The 22,829-nt window shown below is 43.0% G+C and overlaps 1 protein-coding gene across 19 annotated transcripts in view; it reads left to right on the top strand.

The window, feature by feature from the left end:
• Window positions 1–22,829, top strand: part of Dlg2 (discs large MAGUK scaffold protein 2) — a 1,644,347-nt gene that overhangs the window by 1,340,381 nt on the left and 281,137 nt on the right. For all 19 annotated transcript variants that reach the window (XM_057756268.1, XM_057756265.1, XM_057756266.1 and 16 more), the window contains one exon: window positions 5,246–5,402. In XM_057756268.1, the coding sequence (XP_057612251.1) occupies window positions 5,246–5,402 (157 nt within the window). The remainder of the gene's footprint in view (window positions 1–5,245; window positions 5,403–22,829) is intronic.

The following is a 22,829-nucleotide window of genomic DNA, read 5'->3' on the forward strand; positions in this document are numbered from 1 at the left end:
GCAGTACTAAGCTCCTGTCAGATCACGTGTACCTGTCTGCTCCTCACTAATCTTCCCTTTTCTTTGATAGACAAACATTAAAAAAAAAAAAAAGAAACTTTGAACATAAAAAAAACCCTACAAACTGGAAACCTCTAAAAGCTAGAGAACTGTCTGAAGAAAAAGCAAACTATCTCACAGACGGCATGAAAGGGCAAGAATGAGTTCCTAGAACTTCCTTTTTTTCTTGCATCTTATACACAATGGAAAGACACTGGAGAATCCTCAACTGCCAACAGGCACAAACAAGCCAAAGAGAAAGTCAACCCTTTCTCTTCAGACTAGGGTCTGGGAGAAGGATGAGTTCCCAAAAAAAAGCAGAGAATTCTTTTATTTTTATAAACTTTTCATACAATATATTTTTATCACATCCTTTATCCTACCCTAGTTCTACCAAATCCTCCCCATCTCCCTACCCGCCTATTGCATGTCAAGACTTCTCCTGGAAAGATACAGTATACCCATCCAATACCCCCGACAGGAAGCCCACAGTAGACCAAAGTAGAGATATCACTACAGTCCACCTTAGCGTACCAATGAGTTTTGTTGGGATTGCTTACAGGAGTGTGGGTAATGGGTTATTTCCAGGAGCAGAAGTAAGTCAGCACTTGAATCACCAAAGCCCTTCCCAGACTGGGTAGCAGCTCACAAACACTGAGAACCTGGAGCACACTACAGAGACTTTAGGCTGCTCCACAGACTGGAGAATATTCTTTCCAGGTGCCTCGGTTGACCTAATCCTCTTCCAGGCCGCTCAGCAGGTTTCTGCGTCTTCAGCCAGCCAGTCTGATCTCAGTCTTGTTTGTAGCAGCCTATCTTGTCTCAGAGGCTCTCTCAGTCTTTATTGTTTGCTTGTGGGAAGAATAGGCCTAGTGTATCTGGTCAGTTTCAGGGACTTCCTGAAGCTGTTTTGAGTTGTTTACTTTAAATTTTAAGCAGCTCCTCTCTAGTATGGAGTGTTTCCGTCTCAGAGGAAATTGCTACACAACACCCAACTTCATATTCTCTCTCTTCTCCCCTGGCCCCCCTTGCTCAACAAACAATAAAAATGAAACAAACAAACACTAGGTTCACACTAAACAGACAAAAAGCACCAAATAATAACAACAAAAAACGAAGAGTCCATTTTGTCTTGGCCTACTTCTCCTGACCATGAGGCCTGCCCTGGAGTGTAGCAGAAATAACCAGCATCACTCTATTAGAGAAAACTATCTCCCCTTTCCCAGTTGGTATCAATTGCAAACAGCTTCTCTTTGGTTAAGGTGGGACTTTGTACCAGCTTTCCCCTCTCACTGCCAGGATTTTGTCTGACTTAAACATACGCGGTTATTGTGCATGCTGTCAAAGTTTTAATAATGCTATTCCGGCCCTGCTGTAGGCAAGCGTGCAAGGAATGAAGTCTCTCCCCGCCGACGGCCCGTGATAGCATGGGTCTTCCCAGAGAGGTAAACTTCTATATATCTGCCAAGTAGCCAGGGAAAACAATTATAAGATAGCTGTCTACTTACTTCTTCCACTGAACAGACAGAATGAGAACTGAGCTTTTACCTGGACCAGCATCAGTGCGGCAGAAAGGGGAAGAGGAAGGTCGTACTACATTTGTGTGATGCAAATGAGAAGTAGGCAAATGTGGTTGAGCACTAAGTACCTTGTTGGTGATGCTGATTGGGGAGGTTGTGGATGTTAGGGTCCGCGAGCAGTTCCATATAAGACCACCAGTCACGTATGCAATCAGCAAGGACGTTTAATAAAAAGTTCCAGCAAGCAGGGGTCAACTATCTGATAATGGTGGCAAATGATAGCCCCAAGGAAAGCTCACAGGCTCCTTTTATGTGGGATTAGGAAAATTACAGCTGTAGTTAAATGTACTTTAAAATGATTGGGCATAGAACCTTACTGGTACAGGAATCATCTTATGATTGGCTCATGACATCTGGTCAGCAACTCTGTAGTTTCAGGGGTCTGTTTCTTGTGTCAGGGGTCATCTGTTTGACTGAAAACAGAAACAACAGTTTCTGCTTGTGGCTGGGTAGGACCCTGACTGACTACCAGACTGGACATACTTCCTGAGGGTCTGGTTGAAGCCAAACAAGAGTCAACATAGGATGGTGGGGTCTTAGCAAATCGGGCCCTGGCAGGGGGAGGGGGGAAATGGACAACCGGCCTCGTTAAGGTCAGTCCTGGTATAAGAGGGGATGGCCACTTCAAAGGAACCACTAAGAAGTAGAGAGTTGAGCAAGAAATTATGTCACTGGGGCGAGCTTTAGGTTTTATAATTCTGTCTTGCTGCTTCTTGTGTGTGGATAAAAATGTGGTCCTTTTGTCTCTGGCTACCATGCCTTCCCTATCACCATGGATTCTACCCCACTAGAACTATAAGCTGAAACAAACCCTCCCTTCCCTGAGTATATATTGGTCATAGTAGTTTATCACAGAAATAGAAAAAAAAATGACTCGCAGGTCTTGAAACCTTGGCCTGTCTGGTAGCGTCAGCAGCACCCCCACGGAAACTGAGCTTCTATCGCAGTTTCATCCGATGCCTGGGCTCCAGTCCACACTCTAGGGAAGGATATGTGAGGTCGCAACCACCCCGAAATTCTGCACTCCTGCTACATAAGCGAGAGAAGGCCGAATTGCTGAAATTGTCCACTGCTCCCCTCCCTGGTAGGGAGCTAAACTCTCAGACCCCCAGCTGGCGTGGGGGAAAATGCTCCGCGGGGGTGGGGGGAGCATCGTTCTACGTGAGCACGCACCTGGGCTTAAACACATCAGCTCCCTACAGAAAACATTGTACAGGCTCTAGCACCTGACAGCTTATTACCAAAAATGTCTTAGCCCGCTAAACCCCGGGAGCCTCCAGTGAGAAAAGACAGCCAACACTTGCCAACACTCGATGACACTGGAATTGACTGACAAGAATTTTTGGAGCCCTTATAGTAGCTCATCGTGTTGGTGTCCTGGTTCTTCTTTGACATCAGAATCCACACACACTAAGGTCTGGGGATTGTCAGTACCTCTTCAAGCAGCAGTGCCTACATTTGGGTACCTACATAACTACCGGAGTCCTCATCTTCGTCTTTCTCAAACATTTCCTGCCCGGCCTGCACAGACTAGGCTGAGTACCCATCACCGGATATCGCTCTGCCTCCTCTTTTTCTCCAAATACTGATTTCTAACATAACAAAGAATAATTCATTTGCTGGGTCTGTGGCTTATTATCAGAATGGAAATCCACCATGACACATATATTTCATGTATTTTGAAAACATTTTGATGACCCACCCACCTAGAAAAAGTCCTGGTGCAGTTAGTTAGTACCTATCCAATATAGAATATAGTGAATTAAGTATGTGTCGATTTTCCTTTGACAGCATAGCCCTATTTACCATATTACTTAAGGTTTAAGCTGGGATGTGCATTTTACATTCTTATAATGAGGTTCAACATAGATCTATCATTTTAAGCATGGAAATGTGCTTACAAATAGACTTGTCTTATTAGCATAACAACATATGGGATGGTCTTGACTAGCCATATATCATTGAGAGAAAAATAAAGGAACTTTAGTATTGGAACTGAGATACTTAGAGGAGAAAGGTGGATGTCAGAAAGGCTCCTTGGTCACATTTAAGGCTGACAGAACACAATTTAATTTTTTTTAGTTGCTGTTAAGAAAAATTGAATGAAGAGCTGGTGAGATGGCTCAGCTGGTAAAAGTTAACTAACCAACCGCAGCCAGGCAGTGGTGGCGCACACCTTTAATCCCAGTGCTAGGGAGGCAGAGGCGGGGCGGGGGTAGGTGTGGTGGAGGGTGTCTCTGTAGTTCAAGGCCAGCCTGGTCTACAGAGCGGGTTCTAGGACAGGCTCCAAAGCTACACAGAAAAACCCTGTCTCAAAAAATTAAAAAAAAAAAAAGTAACAGCACTAGCCTAACGATGTGAGGCTGATTCTTAGAACCCACAGAAAAATAAAAGAACCAATTCCTGAAAGCTGGCCTCTGGAACACACACACACACACACGATAAAATAATAATAATTTTTAAAGAAAATTGAATTGGGTACCGGAGAAATTACTTGGTTGGGAAAGTGTTTGCCACGTAAGTAAGCACCTGACATGAGTTCAAACCCCAGGACCCACAAAAATATTCAGGTATGATGGCACACACTTGCAATCTCACAACTAGAGGCAGAAACAGGTGAATCCCTGGGGCTAGCCAGTAAGCTTAACCTAATCAGTGAGTTCAAAGTCAGTGAGAAATACTGCCTCAGGAAGTAGACAGTGCCTTGGGACTGTCACCTGAAGTCCACCACCTCTAGCCTCCACACACATGTATGTCACTGGCGCACACATAAACACTAATGTATGTAAGGGAGGAGGAAATAGATCAACCTGTGTGTTCTTTAACTCAGGTGTTTTGTTTTGTTTTTCTGGTGTTTCTGTTGTTGTTGTTTGCTTAGTTTTGTCTTGTTTGGTTGGTTTTGGTTCTTGGTTTTTCTGGGAACATCAATTCTCGTTTGTCTCCATGTGCTGCAGAGTGTCTCCACAGGGGTGTGTGACCATTCGCTGGAACAGAAATGCCTCACTATCATCCCCTGCATTCCATGCCTTCTCTTTGTGACAGTTACTTAGTAGCCCTCTCCCCTTCCCCGGTGCCCCACCACATCTTTCTTTGAGTTCCTCTCTCCTCTGTCACTCGTTTGCATCCTCACTGTGGCCAGCCCTCCTCCTGTCCCCGTTTTATGCATTTGAGCTGGTTTTCCTGCCTCCCATCAAGTCTTCAGCTCAACAGTGTGCATGGCCACTTCTTAATCTTCTTCACTGAAGCAGTCTTGCTGCCTCTGAAATTCCAGGGCATTCCACCACTGGCAAGGTTCAGTCTGATTGATACCTCTCCTCTCATCATCTCTCCTGTGTTTCTTAGGCCTTGTATGGTCAATACAATTACAGAGACTTTTGAAGAGAAAAGCAGAAGAAACACTGCTTGAGGTGTTTCAGGAATGGTGTTGCATGAGATGCTGATGGAGAACTCAGATATCTGCCCCCATAGGTCTTTTCGTCATATGCAAGTACATTCTTACCATTGGAAGCCACTGTCATCATAGTAGATGGTGAACAGCTGGTACCACATATTCTCACAATAGTAAAAAGAGAGCGGAATCTGAGCAGGGTCACCCTGTGAGCTGTGTTCTCCGTTTGTTTCTACAGGGAGCCCCGCAAGGTAGTCCTTCACAAAGGCTCCACTGGCCTGGGCTTCAACATTGTGGGCGGGGAAGATGGAGAAGGTATTTTTGTATCCTTCATTCTGGCCGGTGGACCAGCAGACCTGAGTGGGGAGCTCCAGAGAGGAGACCAGATCTTATCGGTGAGTATGTCTCTTTCATGTTCTTTCTTTCTTCCCATCCACACCTAGCATCAACTATGAGACCATTGCCACTTAGGTGGTCCAGAGGTCCTTGATGATGGTGACTTTACTCCTCTTGGATAAAGGTGGAGGTTCTAACGTCCTCTTGTAGGTGATCATATGTATCTGTGTGCAATAGAATATTGAGAAGCAGACCTTATTAAAATGGTATATTGCTTACTTATTGAAAGATAACCTCCCAAGAACTTGTGACCACATCCCTCACACTTCAGTTTTACAGTATGGTTTGGCGCACATAAGAAGTACGTGAGAAAACACGTAAGAGGATGCGACAGGGTGTGGTGATGGTGATGGGGCAGTGGGCAGCGTTCACCTAAGTCCAAGAATTATCAGCAACAGCAACCAAAAATGTAAAGAATTACCAGTAAAAACTTTCTAAGCATCTATTATTTGCTACTAATTTTAGTAAAGAGAAGTTTAAGGTCATTTTACTAAGGCATCTGATAAACAAAAACCTGTACCTCTTTAGTATATATACCTGAATGTTTTTAGAAGAATATGTGTTTTCCTGAATCTCTTACCACAGGGTACCACGATGACTAAATTCATCATCTCTAATCATTTCTCATAGTATTCTGTCTGTGGTGTAACCACTTAGAACACACGTATATTACATCTAACACATTTTTAAAAAACGTAAACAGGCTAGATAAATGGCTCAGTCTGTAAGATTCAGGACCTGAGTTCAGGTCCCCAGCACTCATAAAAAGAAAGTAGTACACACCTATAATCCCAGTGATGCAGAAGTGGAGAGAGGAAGATCTTTGGGGAGAATGACAAAGAAAAACTGTTGACAGAGGTAACCATACCACCAGGTCCCACAGCCATTTAGTCCCAAATAAACACAGAGTCTACATTAATCATAAACTGGTTGGCCTAGTAGCTCAGGCTTCTTATTAATTCTTATAACTTATAATAGCCCATAATTCTTGCCTGTGTTAGCCACGTGGCTTGGTACCTTTTTCAGTGAGGCAGTAACATCTTGCTTGGTCTGTGTCTGGCTTCCTCTGTGTCTGGGTGGCTACTGCAGACTGAGCTTTCCTCTTCCCAGAATTCTCCTATTCTCATTGCCCCGCCTCTACTTCCTGCCTGGCTACTGACCATTCAGCATTTTATTAAACAAATACAAAAAAACAAATCTTTACAGGGTAAAACCATTGTCCAACAGCAGAAAAATAGCCAATGTCAACCTATGGTCTACACACACACATACTACACACTATGAAAAGAAATAAAAATACAGTACATACAGTATTAACTTTAAGGTTCTATGCTATATCATAGATTTAGAGATTTTATTTTTCTTTCATAACTATAAAATTTATTTTCAGGTCTCACAAAGGTATCTCCCCATGTTTACATGAGAGAATCAGGCTCACTAATACTGAGTAACATCAAAATTTAGCAAGTTAATTCATACAATTAATTTCCTACATATCAAAAATACAAGTAAAATTTCAAAGTGAATGTCCAGCTCTGCTTGTCTTCTCCTTTCTTGTTTCCTCTCTTTTGTGTTTTTCTTTTCTCTTGCTTTCTTTTACTCTGTTGTGTGTGTTCATGTACTTACTGACTGGACCCACTACATAAAGCACCCTCCCTGGTGCCGAGGATAGTTAAATTCATTGTGATTGTTCATAATCATATTAGAGTTTTTGGAAATAATGTAAATAATAGAGAATTACATAAGGATTCTAGTTCTTATAGAAGATTACTGTTCATAATTCAATAAAAGCACATAGCTTTTTGTTCTCATTGTGTACTCAGAAAAAATTGTTTTCATTTTATAGCTGTGACTTATAGATAGAATTTTCCAAGACACCTTAATTTGTTAGCTTTTATTCTATTCCCTTAAACAAAAAAGCAAATTCCTCTTCTTCCATTCTGTTGCTACCTCTTTCTTTCTCTATCCCTACCTTATACCCTTCTCTCTCTCTCTCTCTCTCTCTCTCTCTCTCTCTCTCTCTCTCTCTCTTTCTCTCTCTCTCTCTCTCTCACACACACACACACACTCACACACACACACACACGTGCACACAATTTCCCTGAAAAGTACACTGCAGTTGACCTGAATACAGAGAGTCCCAGAAGCCTGCATGGATGGCCTGACCTTATGTGTGATCATTATGATTCTCCCGCAACGCATACCTCTGCCATCCAAGAGCCTACAGCTAGCTCACTGGATGCCAAGTCTGAGAGATGAGATATAATGTCTCATGCCAGGGCCTTTTTCTGTCATTCAAGTGTCTTTGACACTTAAATGGCATACAATATATACCAGGCAGCTCTTCAGCCTTATCGCCTATACTGTGAGCATGTCTTTTTCTTTACTACCTGGTAAGATCTCTGAAAGAAAATTCCCCGTCTTAAAGGAGTTTGTATTCTCAACATTTAGTACAGTGACTTTCGTAGCATCTGCTCAAAAAAAGTCATTGTAGCCTGAGAGTCCGATTCTGAAATCCCCTGTAAGTAGACAGAAACCTTAAGTAGACATACAAGGAAATTTATCTCTGGGTGGCCATCCTGTTGTACTCACATGGTCACAGCACATTCTCAGCTAGAAGCTCTTTTACCTGAATTTAGCCATGTCTGTCCTTAAGGAGATGCCGACTCTCCCTGTTTCTTCGACTCTCCACACTGGAATGGGGATTCCAGAAAGGCAAATGATTTCCCCCCTCAGCTCCATCACTCTGGACTCAGACAAACTCCTCTTGACCCAAAGCCCAAGTCCTCTCTCCACAGAGCAATCTCAACATACTGCCTGCAGAATACAGCCATTCCCTTGATGCTCATTGCTCTGAACCCATGCTGTGGTCAGAAGCTCTAGCACACTAATACATGCGGTGCTTTTTACTCAGGCAGTATTTACAACTAATTTAATCAAATGACCACACTAAACGTTATTATACTCAGATTAAAGATGATATCATGAAAATGATATCATATTCTCTACTTCTGCCAAGTTAGGAAACCTATAAACCATGGGTTTTATTTTGACTTCTATACAATGTGACAAAATACAGAGACTAAGAATTGTGTATGACTCAAAAGAAAAAAACTCAAAATTATTTATGCCTTTAAAGATAGATTATCAAATTAAATATTAATTTTAGGACTACAAATCACGTAAGGAATGAACCATGGAACTATGGAACTATCTTGAAAATTAGAATTCATGAGACATGACAGTCTCTGGATTTCTGAGAGCATGCCTTTTATTATATACAACATCTGCAAAAGCATTAGATGCCAAAAATTATTATCTAGAAGTTATTACCCATCGAAAGGGAAGAGGGAACATTTGTTTTTCTTTTTAGCTTGCTTGAGTTTATTTAATTTTCAGTAGCAAATATCTAACTTCAAGTTAAATATTCTAGTTTCATTGGGTAACTGTCAGAGAAAAAAGAGACCTTGATAGGCTCCGCTGATATAAAGAATGGGAAGGAAGCTACAAATTAGAATTATGAACTTGCAATGTGCAAGATAGAGGATTTCACATCCACCTCTTAAACTAGACGTTAAGAAGGAGTGCATTACCAGAAAACACAAAACAAAGACTCACAATCAAAGCTAAATAAAAACTCTATACATGACACTGAGTCATGTAAGATTAATTTTCAAATTATTCATGTTCACAATAACCTAGAAAGTTCAGACGGAGGGAAGAGTTGTTGGAGTTGGTTTCACTCTCGGGCAGTCTTCACAGAGAAGAGAGCTGTGTGGTAGATGATAATCTTTAGATCAAGGGCAGACAGAAAACCTAGACAACAAAGAGGACCCTAAGAGATAAACACATGGATCTTCACAGGAAGGAGAAAAGGACAAGATCTCCTGAGTAAATTTGAAGCGTAGGGGATCACAGGGAATGGGGAGAGGGGGAGAGGGGAGGAAGGGAGGGGAATGGAGAAAAATGTATAGCTCAATAAAAACAATAAAAAAAACTTTAAAAAGATACTAATAAGAAAAATCTTTTTAATGATAAAAATATCAAGGGCATAATATTCACACCAGAATAACTCCACCATGCAGACTATAGACTTTTCCTAGTAATTTATTTCATAATGGCTTACAGTGAGCCAGTTCTAGTGTGCTTGCTTTTGTGTTTCTCTCTCTCTCTCTCTCTCTCTCTCTCTCTCTCTCTCTCTCTCTCTCTCTCTGTCTCTCTCTCCCTATCACTCTCTCTCTATCAGTCTCTCTTTCTCTCTCCCCCTCTCTGCATGTCACATGGTAAGTCTTCATTCAGTGATGCTATTCACTGCTAACAACTCTCAATTAAGAATGATTTTAATACAACCTTTGGATTTTTTTTTTTTTGAGAATTGCCTACATGCATATAATATATCTTCATCAAATCTACCCCCTCTTTTCTTACTCCTTCCGGACCAACTCCAGTGACTCCTGACTTCTTGTCTTCCGTTTTCCTTTATTTTTTTCTAAATAATCCAATTAAATGCATAGTGGTGGCGCGAGCCCACACACTGGATCACTGACGCGTCCTACCAGAAGCCACACCGTCGAAAAATCACCCTCCCCCATACAGGCAACCACAGCTGCTGTGAATTCCTGAGTGCAGCAGCTAGGTCACTCTCAGAGGACATTGCTTCCCAAAAGTCCTCCAAACTTCTGGCTCTTTCCATCTTTCTACCCTCTGTCTGAAACATTTCCTGAGCTTCTGGATAAGCATTGTGGTGTGTATAGATATTTCTGATGTTACTAAAGTATCAGATAACCATGACTAAGGTAGAATTGGTATGGCTTAGATATTTTTTTCCTTTTACACAGGGTTTAGACTAGGTCTGTACCCCACCCCCAAAAACAATGCTTCACAAATAGTTGTAGTGGTTTGCTACCATATTTACTTAGTACCACGTGTCTTCACTGAAGAACTTGCAAAACATCTGTATACCAGTGTGCCCCGGGACTGTCCTAAAGACAGAAAAGTCAGTAGGTGGTTTTCCAAACTTTTTTAGCTACCAAATCCTTACCTAACAAATACCTTGAAGGACAGTAAGGTCAGAAGTGTGTGGGTAGATACTTATATACTTCCCATAGTTAACCATTTCTTATATATATTTTTATTTATTTATTTATTTATTAAAGATTTCTGCCTTCTCCCCGCCACTCCTCCCCCATCAAGTCCCCCTCCCTCATCATCCCTAAGAGTAATCCGGGTTCCCTGCCCTGTGGGAAGTCCAAGGACCACCCTCCTCCATCCAGGTCTAGTAAGGTGAGCATCCAAACTGCCTAGGCTCCCACAAAGCCAGTAACATACAATGTAATGAGTTTCATCATGATGTTTTCATCCTTATATGCCAATTCACATCGATCTTTGCCCTCCCGCCCCCCCCCCCGCGCACTTCCCTCCCCTGTCCCACCTGCCTCATCTTTCTGGCCCCCTCCCAACCGCTCCAGTCACCCTCCCTCTACTTTTAACTTAGAATTCTTTCCTTGCAGACACAGGATAGTGGGCGCCATCTAGTGGTCAGTGTTGTGTACCGTCTAAATACATCACCTGTCAGCTTGAAGCAGGGCTCCTTTGGGGAGACATTCCTGTTCCGCACCAGAACTCCCGTCCAGAAGTAGTTAAGATAATGAAAGATTTTTAAAAGACATCGCTTTAGGTTACATTTCACACATGTACTGTGAGTGGTCTTTTCTCTATAATTTTTCCTTTATATATTTTATTTCTTAGAGATTCACTGTAGAAAGAAATTCCAGGCATTGAACCATTTTCTTGAAGTATCCTCAGGGCAGATTCTAGGGCATTCATGGGGTAAATACATGAAGCAGCACAGTGGCCTCTTTGGGCATTCTTCCTTCAGAAGGAAACAGAAAGGCTTCTGATCTTGTTTGTTTCTGTGCTTTGTTAGGGGAGAAATGTGAAACCAAGCATGTTCTGGAAACTGGAAACCCAGAAGCATAAGCCATCCTCTCCTGGGGCCCCTCTTGCTACTCTGTAACAGAAAAGACAATGTCACATGGCAACACAAAGAAGCATGCCAGCTGCTTCCCTCCCTTTCTGTAAAGCCACTAATGCTAGCTTGAGTGCCCGATCCCATCCCAATTACTTTCCAAAGGGCCAGTAACTTCCAAATACTATTAATGTTAATTTAAGGAGTCAGTTTGCAACACGTGACTCTGATTTGTGCGTTTCACTCCCCAAAGTCCCTCTCTGCCTGAAGAGTCCTCTAATCAGGATCTACCCTGCAGGCCGTCCATACAATGACGAGTTACAGTATCACAACTGAAGGTGTGTGAGTGAGAAGGTATAGGATTCCAAGTAGCCAGGATTCTGAGTCACTCAGGAAGGCTCAGAGCAGAATTACTCAACTAGCTGTCAAGACGCTTTTAACTATTGTAACAAGAGCAAGAACTGCGTTGAGAAGCAAGGTCTGACCTCTGTCATGCTCTCGACGTCCTCTGATAGGGAACTTTGAGTAAATAGGGATCTTCTGCTATCTCGAAAAGACTGCAGAGTTAGATTGACCATGCTCCTTTGGGGAGATATCCCCCCTCTCTGATGTAGAATCTAGCTGTGTAACATAGGAAATAGGGAAGAAGCTCAATAAACATAATGGGCACAGTGAGAGCCAAGGTTGACATTGCTACTTTGCAGTTCATTCCGTAAGTCCCACGTATTCGAAGTGTCATCATCGTACATAATACAGCTCAAGTTGAAAGGATGGAGCGAAAGTTAGCACAGCCGTGAATACGCACGTCAAGGCGTACCTGTGGTAGGTATCTCACAGGACGACTGCGGAGCTACACAGCTGTAAACAGCCTTCTCAAGCCCAAACTGCAATCCGGGGAAACTAGCACCATCTTGTCTCAAAGCAAATTTCTAAACCGTACGTGTGTGACGCCACATCTGTGAGAATACTCCGTGCAAGGTGTTTGCGATCCGACAAGGACTCAGAGACCCTACAGAAACCAAGAGACCCTAAAAGTGCTCTCTAGTCCTGTTGAATTTGAGGACCTTTCCCCCCACGGAACACTGATTATCATCGTATGAACTGGGTTTTGGAGATTCTGCCTTAAATTAATCTCTAGAAAACTCACACATGTGTTTACTGTGGGAGAAATAAGATCGAGGCTGTAAAGTCCTTATGGAGGTTCCACTAATTGAATAAAGTGGCTAAGGGTTGAGGACAAGACACAAGTGTCCTCAGTGAGCGTAGAGCGTAGAGCCTCAGAAAAACCAGGCACATGAAGAGGTGGCTTCCAATATAGGAAGCTTATATAAGCTGTCCAGACCCACTGGGGCCCAGTTTGGGGACATGGGAAGACTTGGACAGGGGCTGCTTTCCTACAGAGGGGACCAGAAGGCGGAAGAAATAGAGAATCTGAGATAAAACACCTTGCATCAGCTGGATAATCACTTCCCAGCAAACACTGTCGTAAATACTGCAGCTGCAATCTCTTGAATCCCCCAATCACTTGGTCGACTGGAAGGCTCAGAGAAATTCAATAATGTCCCTGAGATCACACCAATTATCGGTACTGACGGGGGTATTTGAACGGCTATTGCTTCTTATTTCAAGCTGAGACCCTTATTGCAACTCCAGACTTCAGAAAGGAAATTGAATGTGGCACTTCGTTTATGTCTCGAGACTGTCCACACTCAGTTATCAGGGTAAGACACACACACACACACACAATGCCTGCTGTGATAGAGCACTTATAAAGAGATGTGTGAGCCGCCCCGGAAGTCATTGTGCCTGTGGTCTCCAAACATCTTAGACGTGTCACCAGAGATCAAGACTGCCTCTCATTTGCTTCTGTATCCCCATCAGTGAATCTGGACCCAAGCCATCAAAGGCCCTAAGTAAGCACAGGACAACTCTCCGTGGTATTATCTAGACCTCTAACCCACTGACTCTGCCTACCCTGAAGATTCAGAATATCCTAAAGTTTTAAGCTTTCCAGTTGATGAAATGTATTTTACCAATTCAGACACATCTTAACTGGTAGGAAATCGTGTAAATCAGAAAAATACTAAATATTATGCTACAGACTTTAAAAAAAATGTTTCTTTTAAATTAGATTATGGTTTATTCTTTTTAAAAAATAGTCCATTTAGGTAATAGCAGCTTCTATACAACCTAACTCCTCTTGGTAGACATTCAGAATGTGCTATGACAGCTGGTCCCAAAGGGTAAAGCTTACCAAGAGATTTCTGCTTTGAGAAAAGGGGCAGCCATCGCCTAAAATGGATATCTTGGTAGCAGTTTTGTTTTGCCTCTGGATACTCTGCCTTGGTAGTTAACACCCCTCATATTTATGTCTTTGCTCTCATTGCAAAGTCCTTTATACGAGCATCATGCCACCTTGGTTGTATCCTTTCAGGATATGTAGAGAAATGATCGCTTCCTTTTCTTTAGAAGGAACTGAAGTGACTTTCTAAGGTGGAACCAGACTGACCCCAAGCACGAGCTCCTCCTGTCAGCACCAGATGCTTGATTGTGCTGTGCTCAGCTCCCCAGTGTCCCTGGCGGGAGCCCACATACATGACTTACCTGCTCGAGTTCTTGACTCCAAGCAGATGTTAGCATCTCTGGGTAATTTAAAGAAGCAACAAGAAAAATGAATTTTTTAGAGCAATAATTGATAGCTCATAAGATCTTCTGAAAATTGCAAAAATGCTTCCCAGGGGCCAAATGCCTGAGGGTATCACCGCTGGCCATTTGCAGCCAGGCTGCACTGCTCTAAAAATCTGTCCCCTCTGTGTGTGTGTGTGTGTGTGTGTGTCTGTGTGTGTGTGTCTGTCTGTCTGTCTCATCTCTGTGTGTGTGTCTCTGTGTGTGCACGCACGTCTCTGTGTCTCTCTGTGTGTCTCTCTCCATGTCTATTTCTCTGTCTCTCTGTGTGTGTGTGTGTGTGTGTATGTGTGTGTCTATGTGCATGTCTAGTATAAGACGCTAGGTCCCAGCCCCTGTCCAAGAAAAGACTACCTGCCCCGTCCAGTGTCTCTAACAAGTCAGGGCTGTTTGGGATTGTTTTAAAACTAGAAGGATCTGAAATCTTTGGGCTTGCAGAGCTCTACAAAAGGTATCTTTAGATCTACAGTATTAAGAATTGCAATTACGTCTTAAACAATAGGCATTATTTCTAGAATGTGGTCTCCAAAGGCCCAAACCTGAGAGAACAAAAGGAGTGGAAAGGCTGACGGACGGGGTCCTAATTGCTGGGAACAGCCCATGGTTTGTCTATTGCTGTCTCGCACATCAAATTCCAAGATTCATAAAGGTTAAATCACATGCAGAGGACCACACAGTCACAGGACTGGATCCTATGTCTGCCCAACTTGAAACTTGATGCTTTTTTTTCATCTTTCACACCAATTTTGATATGTAACTCTGCAACTTATAATCTTTCCATAAGTCCCCACTTCCTTTTCGTCCAATTCCCCTCAGCTAATGACAGTCAATACGGACATCTGCTCTGTGTGTGTGCATGTGTGTGTGTGTATGGGTGTGTATGTTTGTGTGCCAATGCAAATTGCCCTGGCATGTGTGGAGGCCAGAAGGCAGTCTCAACTGTCATTCCTCAGGTGCTGTCAACCTTGTTTTTTAAGACAGGGTCTCTCATTAGCCCAAGACTCACAGATTAGGCTTGGGTGATGATCCAGCGACCCCCAGGCATCTGACTGTCTATGTTTCCCCAGTCCCAGCACATCACCACTCCTAGCTTCCAGATGTGAGATCTCCACTCCTGGCCTCCAGATGTGAGGTCACCACTCCTGGCTTCCAGGTGTGAGGTCACCACTCCTGGCCTCTAGATGTAAGGTCACCACTCCTGGCCTCTAGATGTGAGATCTCCACTGCTAACCTCCAGATATGAGATCTAGGGATCAGACCAGATGCTCATGCTTGCATGGCAAACACATCACTGACCGTCCTGATGAAAATGGAGCTAACCCAGCAGAAAGGAAAATTGTTATAATGAAAATTCTTGTGGAAGAAGTGAAAAATACTTTGTGTGTAATTACAACCTTATTTGGCAATGTGTGGCTCACTGAATCCCTTGTGGTTTGTTGCTGTATTCCAAAGCCTTGAATGGTGTCCAACACTTCATGCCAGGGTTTAAGGATGAAGGAAGAGAATCATGGTATCTAGGGCCCTATACTGAGAGAAGTTAAGAAATATGAGGAGAAAGACAAATTCTTAAAGTACATAAGAAGGGAACCAGTGAAATGGCTGAGTGGATATATATTAATCCTGAAATTCACCAGAAATAAAAGTTATACCATTTTAGCCAAATTTAAGCAAGCTTTTTGTTTGTTTGTTTGTTTGTTTTGTTTTTTGTTTTTTTCGAGACAGAGTTTCTCTGTGGTTTTGGAGCCTGTCCTGGAACTAGCTCTTGTAGACTAGGCTGGTCTCAAACTCACAGAGATCCGCCTGCCTCTGCCTCCCGAGGGCTGGAATTAAAGGCATGCGCCACCACTGCCCGGCTCTAAGCAAGCTTTTATTAAAAATATTAAATACTGGCCAAGATGGAATTTGGCCAGGACCATCACCTGGAAACTTTCCAGATAAGTGGCTTCAAAATATGTGTTGGTGAAGCTTATATGGGCAAAACCCGTAGGCCACCATATTTTACCATGAGGTTTTGTTGTCAGTTTTCATGAACAACAACTTCCAGAATCCCAGGAAGTTAACTGGTCCTGGGCAGGTGGGGATTAAAGGTTAACTTTGGGTCTAACATAAAACCCCAAACCAAACCTGAATATTGGTGTTCAATGCCTTGGACAATGGTCTGCCCTGCCCTGTTCCTTTAAGAAACAAGCCCCACCCACTACATCCCCCATCTGCTGAGACAAGCAGATTTTCCTTTGCTTCCAACCTGTGAGTCCTTCCTTTCTAGCTTTCTCCTAAAGAGGCAACCTCTCTCCCTTCTCCCTACTTCTCTCCTTCCCCCTCTCTCTGTTTCTCTCTGTCTCTCTGTCTGTCTCTGTCTCTCTCTGTCTCTCTCTCTCTGTCTCTCTCTCTCTTCTCTCTCTCTCTCTGCCTCTCTCTGATATGTCCCCTTCTTCCCTTCTCCCCTCTCCCCTTCCCCTCCACAGCCCACTAAATAAACATCCAACCTCACTCTGCACGACACGTGCCCATCCATCTCAGTCTCTCACCAGCAGCATGGCTCCCTGCCTGGGACCCGTTGACCCTAATGGCCCATGGCCACTAGGGGAACCACAGCATTTTACCACCACAGCTCCTCGTGACCCTCTGCCTGCTGCAGCCACTCAGGGAATGGTGTTGTTTTAGTTTTACCATAACACACATGGTGAAAGGAAGAACTGACTCCCCACGTTGGCCTCTAACCTGCAGAGAGAGAGAGAGAGAGAGAGAGAGAGAGAGAGAGTAAATAATTATTTTGAAAGCTTAGAGAATTTTGAATACATACAAGAGAAATGAAGGAAGCCTTAGATAGAAGAAAAGAAGTTTAGGCAGATGCTGCACAATCACTCCAGGTGATAAAATTATTCACAGGCAGGAAATTCTGGCTACATTGTTTCCATGGAAACTCTCATCAGGGAGGCTCAGTCTCTGAAATTATCACATCAAAAACTAACTACAATCAAAACAATCAGGGGCTGAGAGCCTCTCAACCCCAAATTCCTGATGCTTACTGAATATTTTAATTAAATTATAAGCCATAGGTGGGAGAAAGGAATAAGAATTATACTTGAAGCCATGGCTCGAAGAATATTTGTGATGACATTTTAATTGTAAAGATCAAACTGCAGGTAGAGAAATGAAGACAAAGAGTAGTTTTCTGGAAACTAGTACATGAGATGATCCATTAGAGGACTAGTTATTAAAGTCAGGAACATCAAGAGTTCAAAGAGGAGAGATTTACTTGATATAGAATAAATTAAACTAAAAGCCTCTTAGGTAGGATTCAGATATTGGGAGAAATGGCCTCTCTCTTCCTCCTTTGTATTTCCAGAGTTTTAATGGGAATTGTGGATTTGGTTATTTTAGAGGGGAATTTTACATGAAATATTCTCTCTGCAGAATGAGGGCATGGCGGGGGAGTTGTTTGTGTCTTGCTAATCACTGCATCCCAAAGCGTAAGCCAGTGCCAGAGACAAGCACATGAGCACAGGACAATACAGTTGACACATGGATACGTGAGCACAGGGCAACGCAGTTGGACACATGGGCGTGTGAGCACAGTGTAGTACAGTTGGACACATGGGTGTGTGAGCACAGGGAAACACAGTTGACACATGGGCGTGTGAGCACAGTGTAGTACAGTTGGACACAAGGGCATGTGAGCACAGGGAAATACAGTTGGACACATGGGCGTGTGAGCACAGGGAAACACAGTTGACACACGGGCGTGTGAGCACAGTGTAGTACAGTTGACACATGGGCGTGTGAACACAGTGTAGTACAGTTGGACACATGGGCGTGTGAGCACAGGGCATCACAGTTGGACACATGGGCGTGTGAGCACAGGGCATCACAGTTGGACACATGGGCGTGTGAGCACAGGGCATCACAGTTGGACACATGGGCGTGAGAGCACAGGGCATCACAGTTGGACACATGGGCGTGAGAGCACAGGGCATCACAGTTGGTGCAAAGGAGAAGTGAAAGAAGCCCTTCTCAGAAGTTTCTTGTGAACTCATCCACCTAAACGTTCAGGTTTCTCGGTCGTCTGTGCCATCTAAAATGAACCCTGCTGCCTCCGAGTTCCAGCATGGCTTTGGAGAGAGAGCTAATCAGGCTGAAACCTCAACACTAATAACTGAATGTGGCTTTCTGGGTTGTGCCCAGGCATAGCATTTTGTCACTAATGGCAGCTGTGATTTGGTGATGAGAGGATCTCTCTGCTCCTCAGTGAAGTTGTTAAAAAGAAAACACTCCTTTCTTTAGCTAAGGCCCACAGCTTTTTCTGTTTCCAATGACACAATTTTGAGGGATTATTTTTTAAATGAGAACCTCTCCTGGCTCTTGCCCTGACTCTTGAAACGTAATGATCCCAGGCAGCTACCAAAACCTAGGCTTTCCTGCCTGAACCAAGACTAGCCTGTTACTGTGAAACACCTTCTGTCTTCCAGAACCAAGACTAGCCTGTTACCTGTGAAATGGCTCTGGCTAGTAGCATTCATTGTGTGATTACAAAGACCACCTGTTTGTTCTGCTCCATTTGTTTTCTCAAGGCAACCTTGAGACAGGCAGGGAAAGCACCCTATATCATGGACAGGAAGGACTCTAGCCTGGTGGTGGGGGAGGGAGTAAGTTCTACACACAATGTAATAGGAGAATCAGAAACCTACATACTTAATTGTTCCTCTCTTAGATATTTTTCCAGTTATTTTCATAAACTGGCATGTGAACCAAATAGTCCAGTGGAATGAAATAAATAGAAGGCAGCTGGGATTGTTTCCTGAAAATCCACAAGATGGCAGCAAAAGATTTTGCACAGGGCTGTAGGCAGGAGGCTTTGTCTATGGATGGTGTGGAGTCATAGTGTTAGCCTTCTAGCTGTTTAAAATATACAATTCAGTTGAGAAAAGATAAGTAAAAAATAGAAGTGGAATTGGTTTATTATTTACTTATTTTTAATTGTGTAAGTCTGCTTTTAAAAACAAAACTCATGATCCTCCTGCCTCTACCTACCCAGAGCCGGGGTTACAACTATGTGCAGCCATGTTCAATGGTAGTCTCGTCTCTAAACAGAGCAGTGAGGATGAGACAGGAAAGCTGAGACTGGAGGATTCTTGAGAAAACTCAAAAGGGAGTGACTCCTTGTACACTGTGTGCTCTGTGTTTCTCTTATTTGTAGGAGGGAACGACAGGAACCAGGGAGAAATCAATCGTCCAGGTCATTTAATTTCTTTTTATTTTTTTCTTGTTCGATATCTTCCCTAGAGGTAAAACTTCTTGATGGATCAATGGTGCCATGTAACAAATTAGAGACATGGTTATTGCCTTTATCTTTCAGGTCTCACAGGCAAAATAAAATACATTTAGCAATATTATTTTCCTTCCTCTGCCTGGGACAGAACCCAGGAGGGGAAGTACTTTTCTCTCTTTCCTTAGTCTATTCTTTGTTGAGCCAAAGTTGCCTTGACTTATGGAGATTCTTATTATTTATAGAAATAAATGGTTATGAGTTAGTTGTGCCTGGAATTGAGGCCAGAAAACCTTTCCAACATACCATAAATATAACTGTGTGCCCCTTAACCCCAACATTAGGTAAGCAGACAGCTCTTACACTTTGAAAATCTGGTACTAACCAAAAGGAAAACAGAACAAAGAACAAAAAACTTAAAGTCAAGTGATGGATCTTCAGTTCTGAAATCCTTTGAAAATTTTTTCATACTGTTCATTCTTGTCTTTCCCCTTTTCCTGATCTTTGTAATTTCTTTCTATCATTATACCAATGACCATTGCTTACGAAACAATCAACTTTCATTTCTGGTTATCGGAAATAACTATATTCTTATCTTCAGTAGCCTATGATATTTTTTGTCCTAGGAAAAGTCTAAGTCATAATCTTAAGATGGTATATCTTGATTCCTGTACTACCATCCATTTAGAACTTCCCTTGGCAAATATCACATTCCTCTCTATTTCTTCATTTATTTTTCTACTATCCCTATCGGCAAAGACCTTGATAAAGGCTCTAGAGTTACAGTGCCACAGGGCATGCAGTGACCACTGGGCCACGTGTTACATCCTCGAGAAATTTTCTGTGTTCTTTGAGAAGTAAGGAGTTAATTTGTACAGAATTAAACCGTAAGGAAAGAGCAGAGCGATAAGGGATTTCTATACACCTCACAGGAAGAACCGAATGGAATCTGAGTACTCCTTGCTCTCTGCCGTAAGTCTAGGTGCAGTGCTTCTCTGGGTCTGAAAGAGAGCCGTAAGGTCCCGCGTAGAGGTGGAAAACAGAGCGCATTCAAGACTCAGGAGTAGTCTGAACCAACAGACACGAGATACAGAGGGTTAGTCAAGTACCTTGAATCCCAGGATAAAGAACTGAAGCTCTACACTGGCCAAGGAGAGGAAAATAAATGGAGTCCACATGTAACCCAGTGTGACCCTGAACTACTGTTGCCTCTGTTGTTCTGCAAAACGAAAGGAGACACCATTTACGATCCCCAGAGCCCTCACAGCTCCGCCATGCTAGGAATATTTGTGTGTGAGAAAACTGAGTGATATGTTTTGAAACAATTCATTTCTGCTTAAACGGGGTCATTGTTGCATTTCCTTTCAATTAATAAAATAGTTAAACCAAGTGGAAAGTAAAGGCACATGCCTGTGGTTTTTCAGAGGTCCTAGTTTGAACTGAATGATCAAAATAAAGTTTACTGTATTAGTATCTAGCTTTCTCTTAAAATGCCCAGCCTCACCTATAAATTCCTTCTTTTCTCCACCTGACATATTTAACCTTTTACCCTTTGTCTAAAATGTTCCTGACCCCCATTTCCTTCCCCCAGAATAGATGGCTTCCACTCATCCTTCAGCTCTTAGACGGTTCCACGCTGTACTCCTTCTCTTCAGGTTCTACACAATCATAGCAATACATACAGGAACTCCTCCAGGTTGGTTAGCTCACGTTAACGCACTCCCCTGTCCGTTCTCTCTACACTTACCTCACTAACATGCAAAGTCACGTTAAGTGCTCCACTCTCCTCATTAGACTGTAACCAAGAGAATGTCATTCTTGTTCACCTGGCACATTTATAAATATCATATGAAGGCAATGAATAAAGTCAGACCAATATTTTAACTAAATGGATTCTGAGTGAAGGACCTCGGAACCTAATATTTGGCCAAGATTGCATACACATGGTGCATATGTAGTGAGAAGGGTCTGGTGTACAGATCGCTGGTTTTCTAAGTGTTGCCAGCTGACAACAACGTGCGTATCTAAGCCGATTTTGAGGAATATTTGGAGATTGTAACCTCTCTAGTCTTTCATAGTAGTGTGTCTTCCAATCAGCGGCCACTAGAGGGCAACATACTCACACTCCGACCATCCTTTGGGGCGGCGAGAGAATAAATAGTAAAATGTTTTCCCTTTTTTTCTGATTAAAATGTGTATGGATAGATAATCTTATGTTTGTGGTAGTTATAGGACCTGTGGGCTGCAGTTTCCATGATTATGGGTTTAACAGTTATAATTACCTTTCTAGCGTGAAATTAAAACCTAGATTAACTGTGATAATCATATCTCTACGCGCTGCAAATATTATCTCACACGAGCCTCCTACCACACCACCAGGGAATACGTTCTTTTGCCATTTTCCAACAAAACCACTCAGATTCAGTGGCATTAAATGAGTGCCTGGCTATAAGAAATCAAAGTACCTAGAAAGACTAAGTACTTAGATACATTAGGCATTTCACGTCCCCTGCCCAGTCAAATAGCTCAGGAGGAAGGGGTGCCAAAGTCGCTACTAGCAGTGTAGAACCGGCAGTGTGCCCTTTTAAGAGGCACTGCTGTTTTTCATGACACAAGATGCCATCTGGTGCTGCTGTTCCAAGGGTCTAGCTCAGGCCTGTCTACAGGCATGTAGCCCTAGAGCATCCTTGTGTTGTCTATGCAAGATAGACCGTGCCTACATTTCAAAAGTCATTTTGGTTGCTGTATTTTTAGAGGAGAATTAAGAAGATTAAGGATCAGGAATATGGATTTTATTAGATTACAGGACAGAAGGGAAATTGATTTGTCTTAAAGCACTAAAACAAGGGGGAAAAAAAACAGAGTAAGAATTAGTCATAGTGAGACAGGATCACACCTGTAAGCCCAGTATGTTGGAGGCTGAGGCAGGAGGATTGGCATTAGTTTGCAATTAGTCTGGGCTTTGTTATGGGACTGTGTTTCAAATAATGAAAAACCAGACCCATATAGACAAACATAGCATGTACTCACTCCTAAGTGGATATTAGATGTAAAACAAAGGATAATAGTCCATGATCCCAGAGAAGCTAGGTAACAAGGAGAACCCTAAGGGAGACATGCATGGATCCCCCTGAAAAGGGTAAAGAGTCAAGACCTCCTGAGAAAATTAGGGGGCAGGGAAAAAGGGAGGGGGGAGGGGAGGGGGGGAAATAGAAGGGGAAGGGAAGGTGGGAAGGGAAGAAGGGGAGATAGGAGGAGAACATGAGGGAATAGGATGCTCAAGAAGGAGCCCTTTTCTGAGAACTTTGCTGCAAAGGATGTCACTCACCGCGGTCAGCTCTTCAGTACAGGAACCGCATGGCCTCACCACCATGCCCTTGAGACCTGGACACGGAGGGAGGAGTTTGTTCATGGTGGTAGCTGTTTGAGGCAGAATGCCGCCTGCACACCTGAGGCAGCAGCTATCAGGTATGGGAAGGAACAGCGGGGAGCAGTAGGAGAAAGGAC

This window comes from Chionomys nivalis, chromosome 23 (genome assembly GCF_950005125.1).
Source record: "Chionomys nivalis chromosome 23, mChiNiv1.1, whole genome shotgun sequence".
Taxonomy (NCBI): Eukaryota; Metazoa; Chordata; class Mammalia; order Rodentia; family Cricetidae; genus Chionomys; species Chionomys nivalis.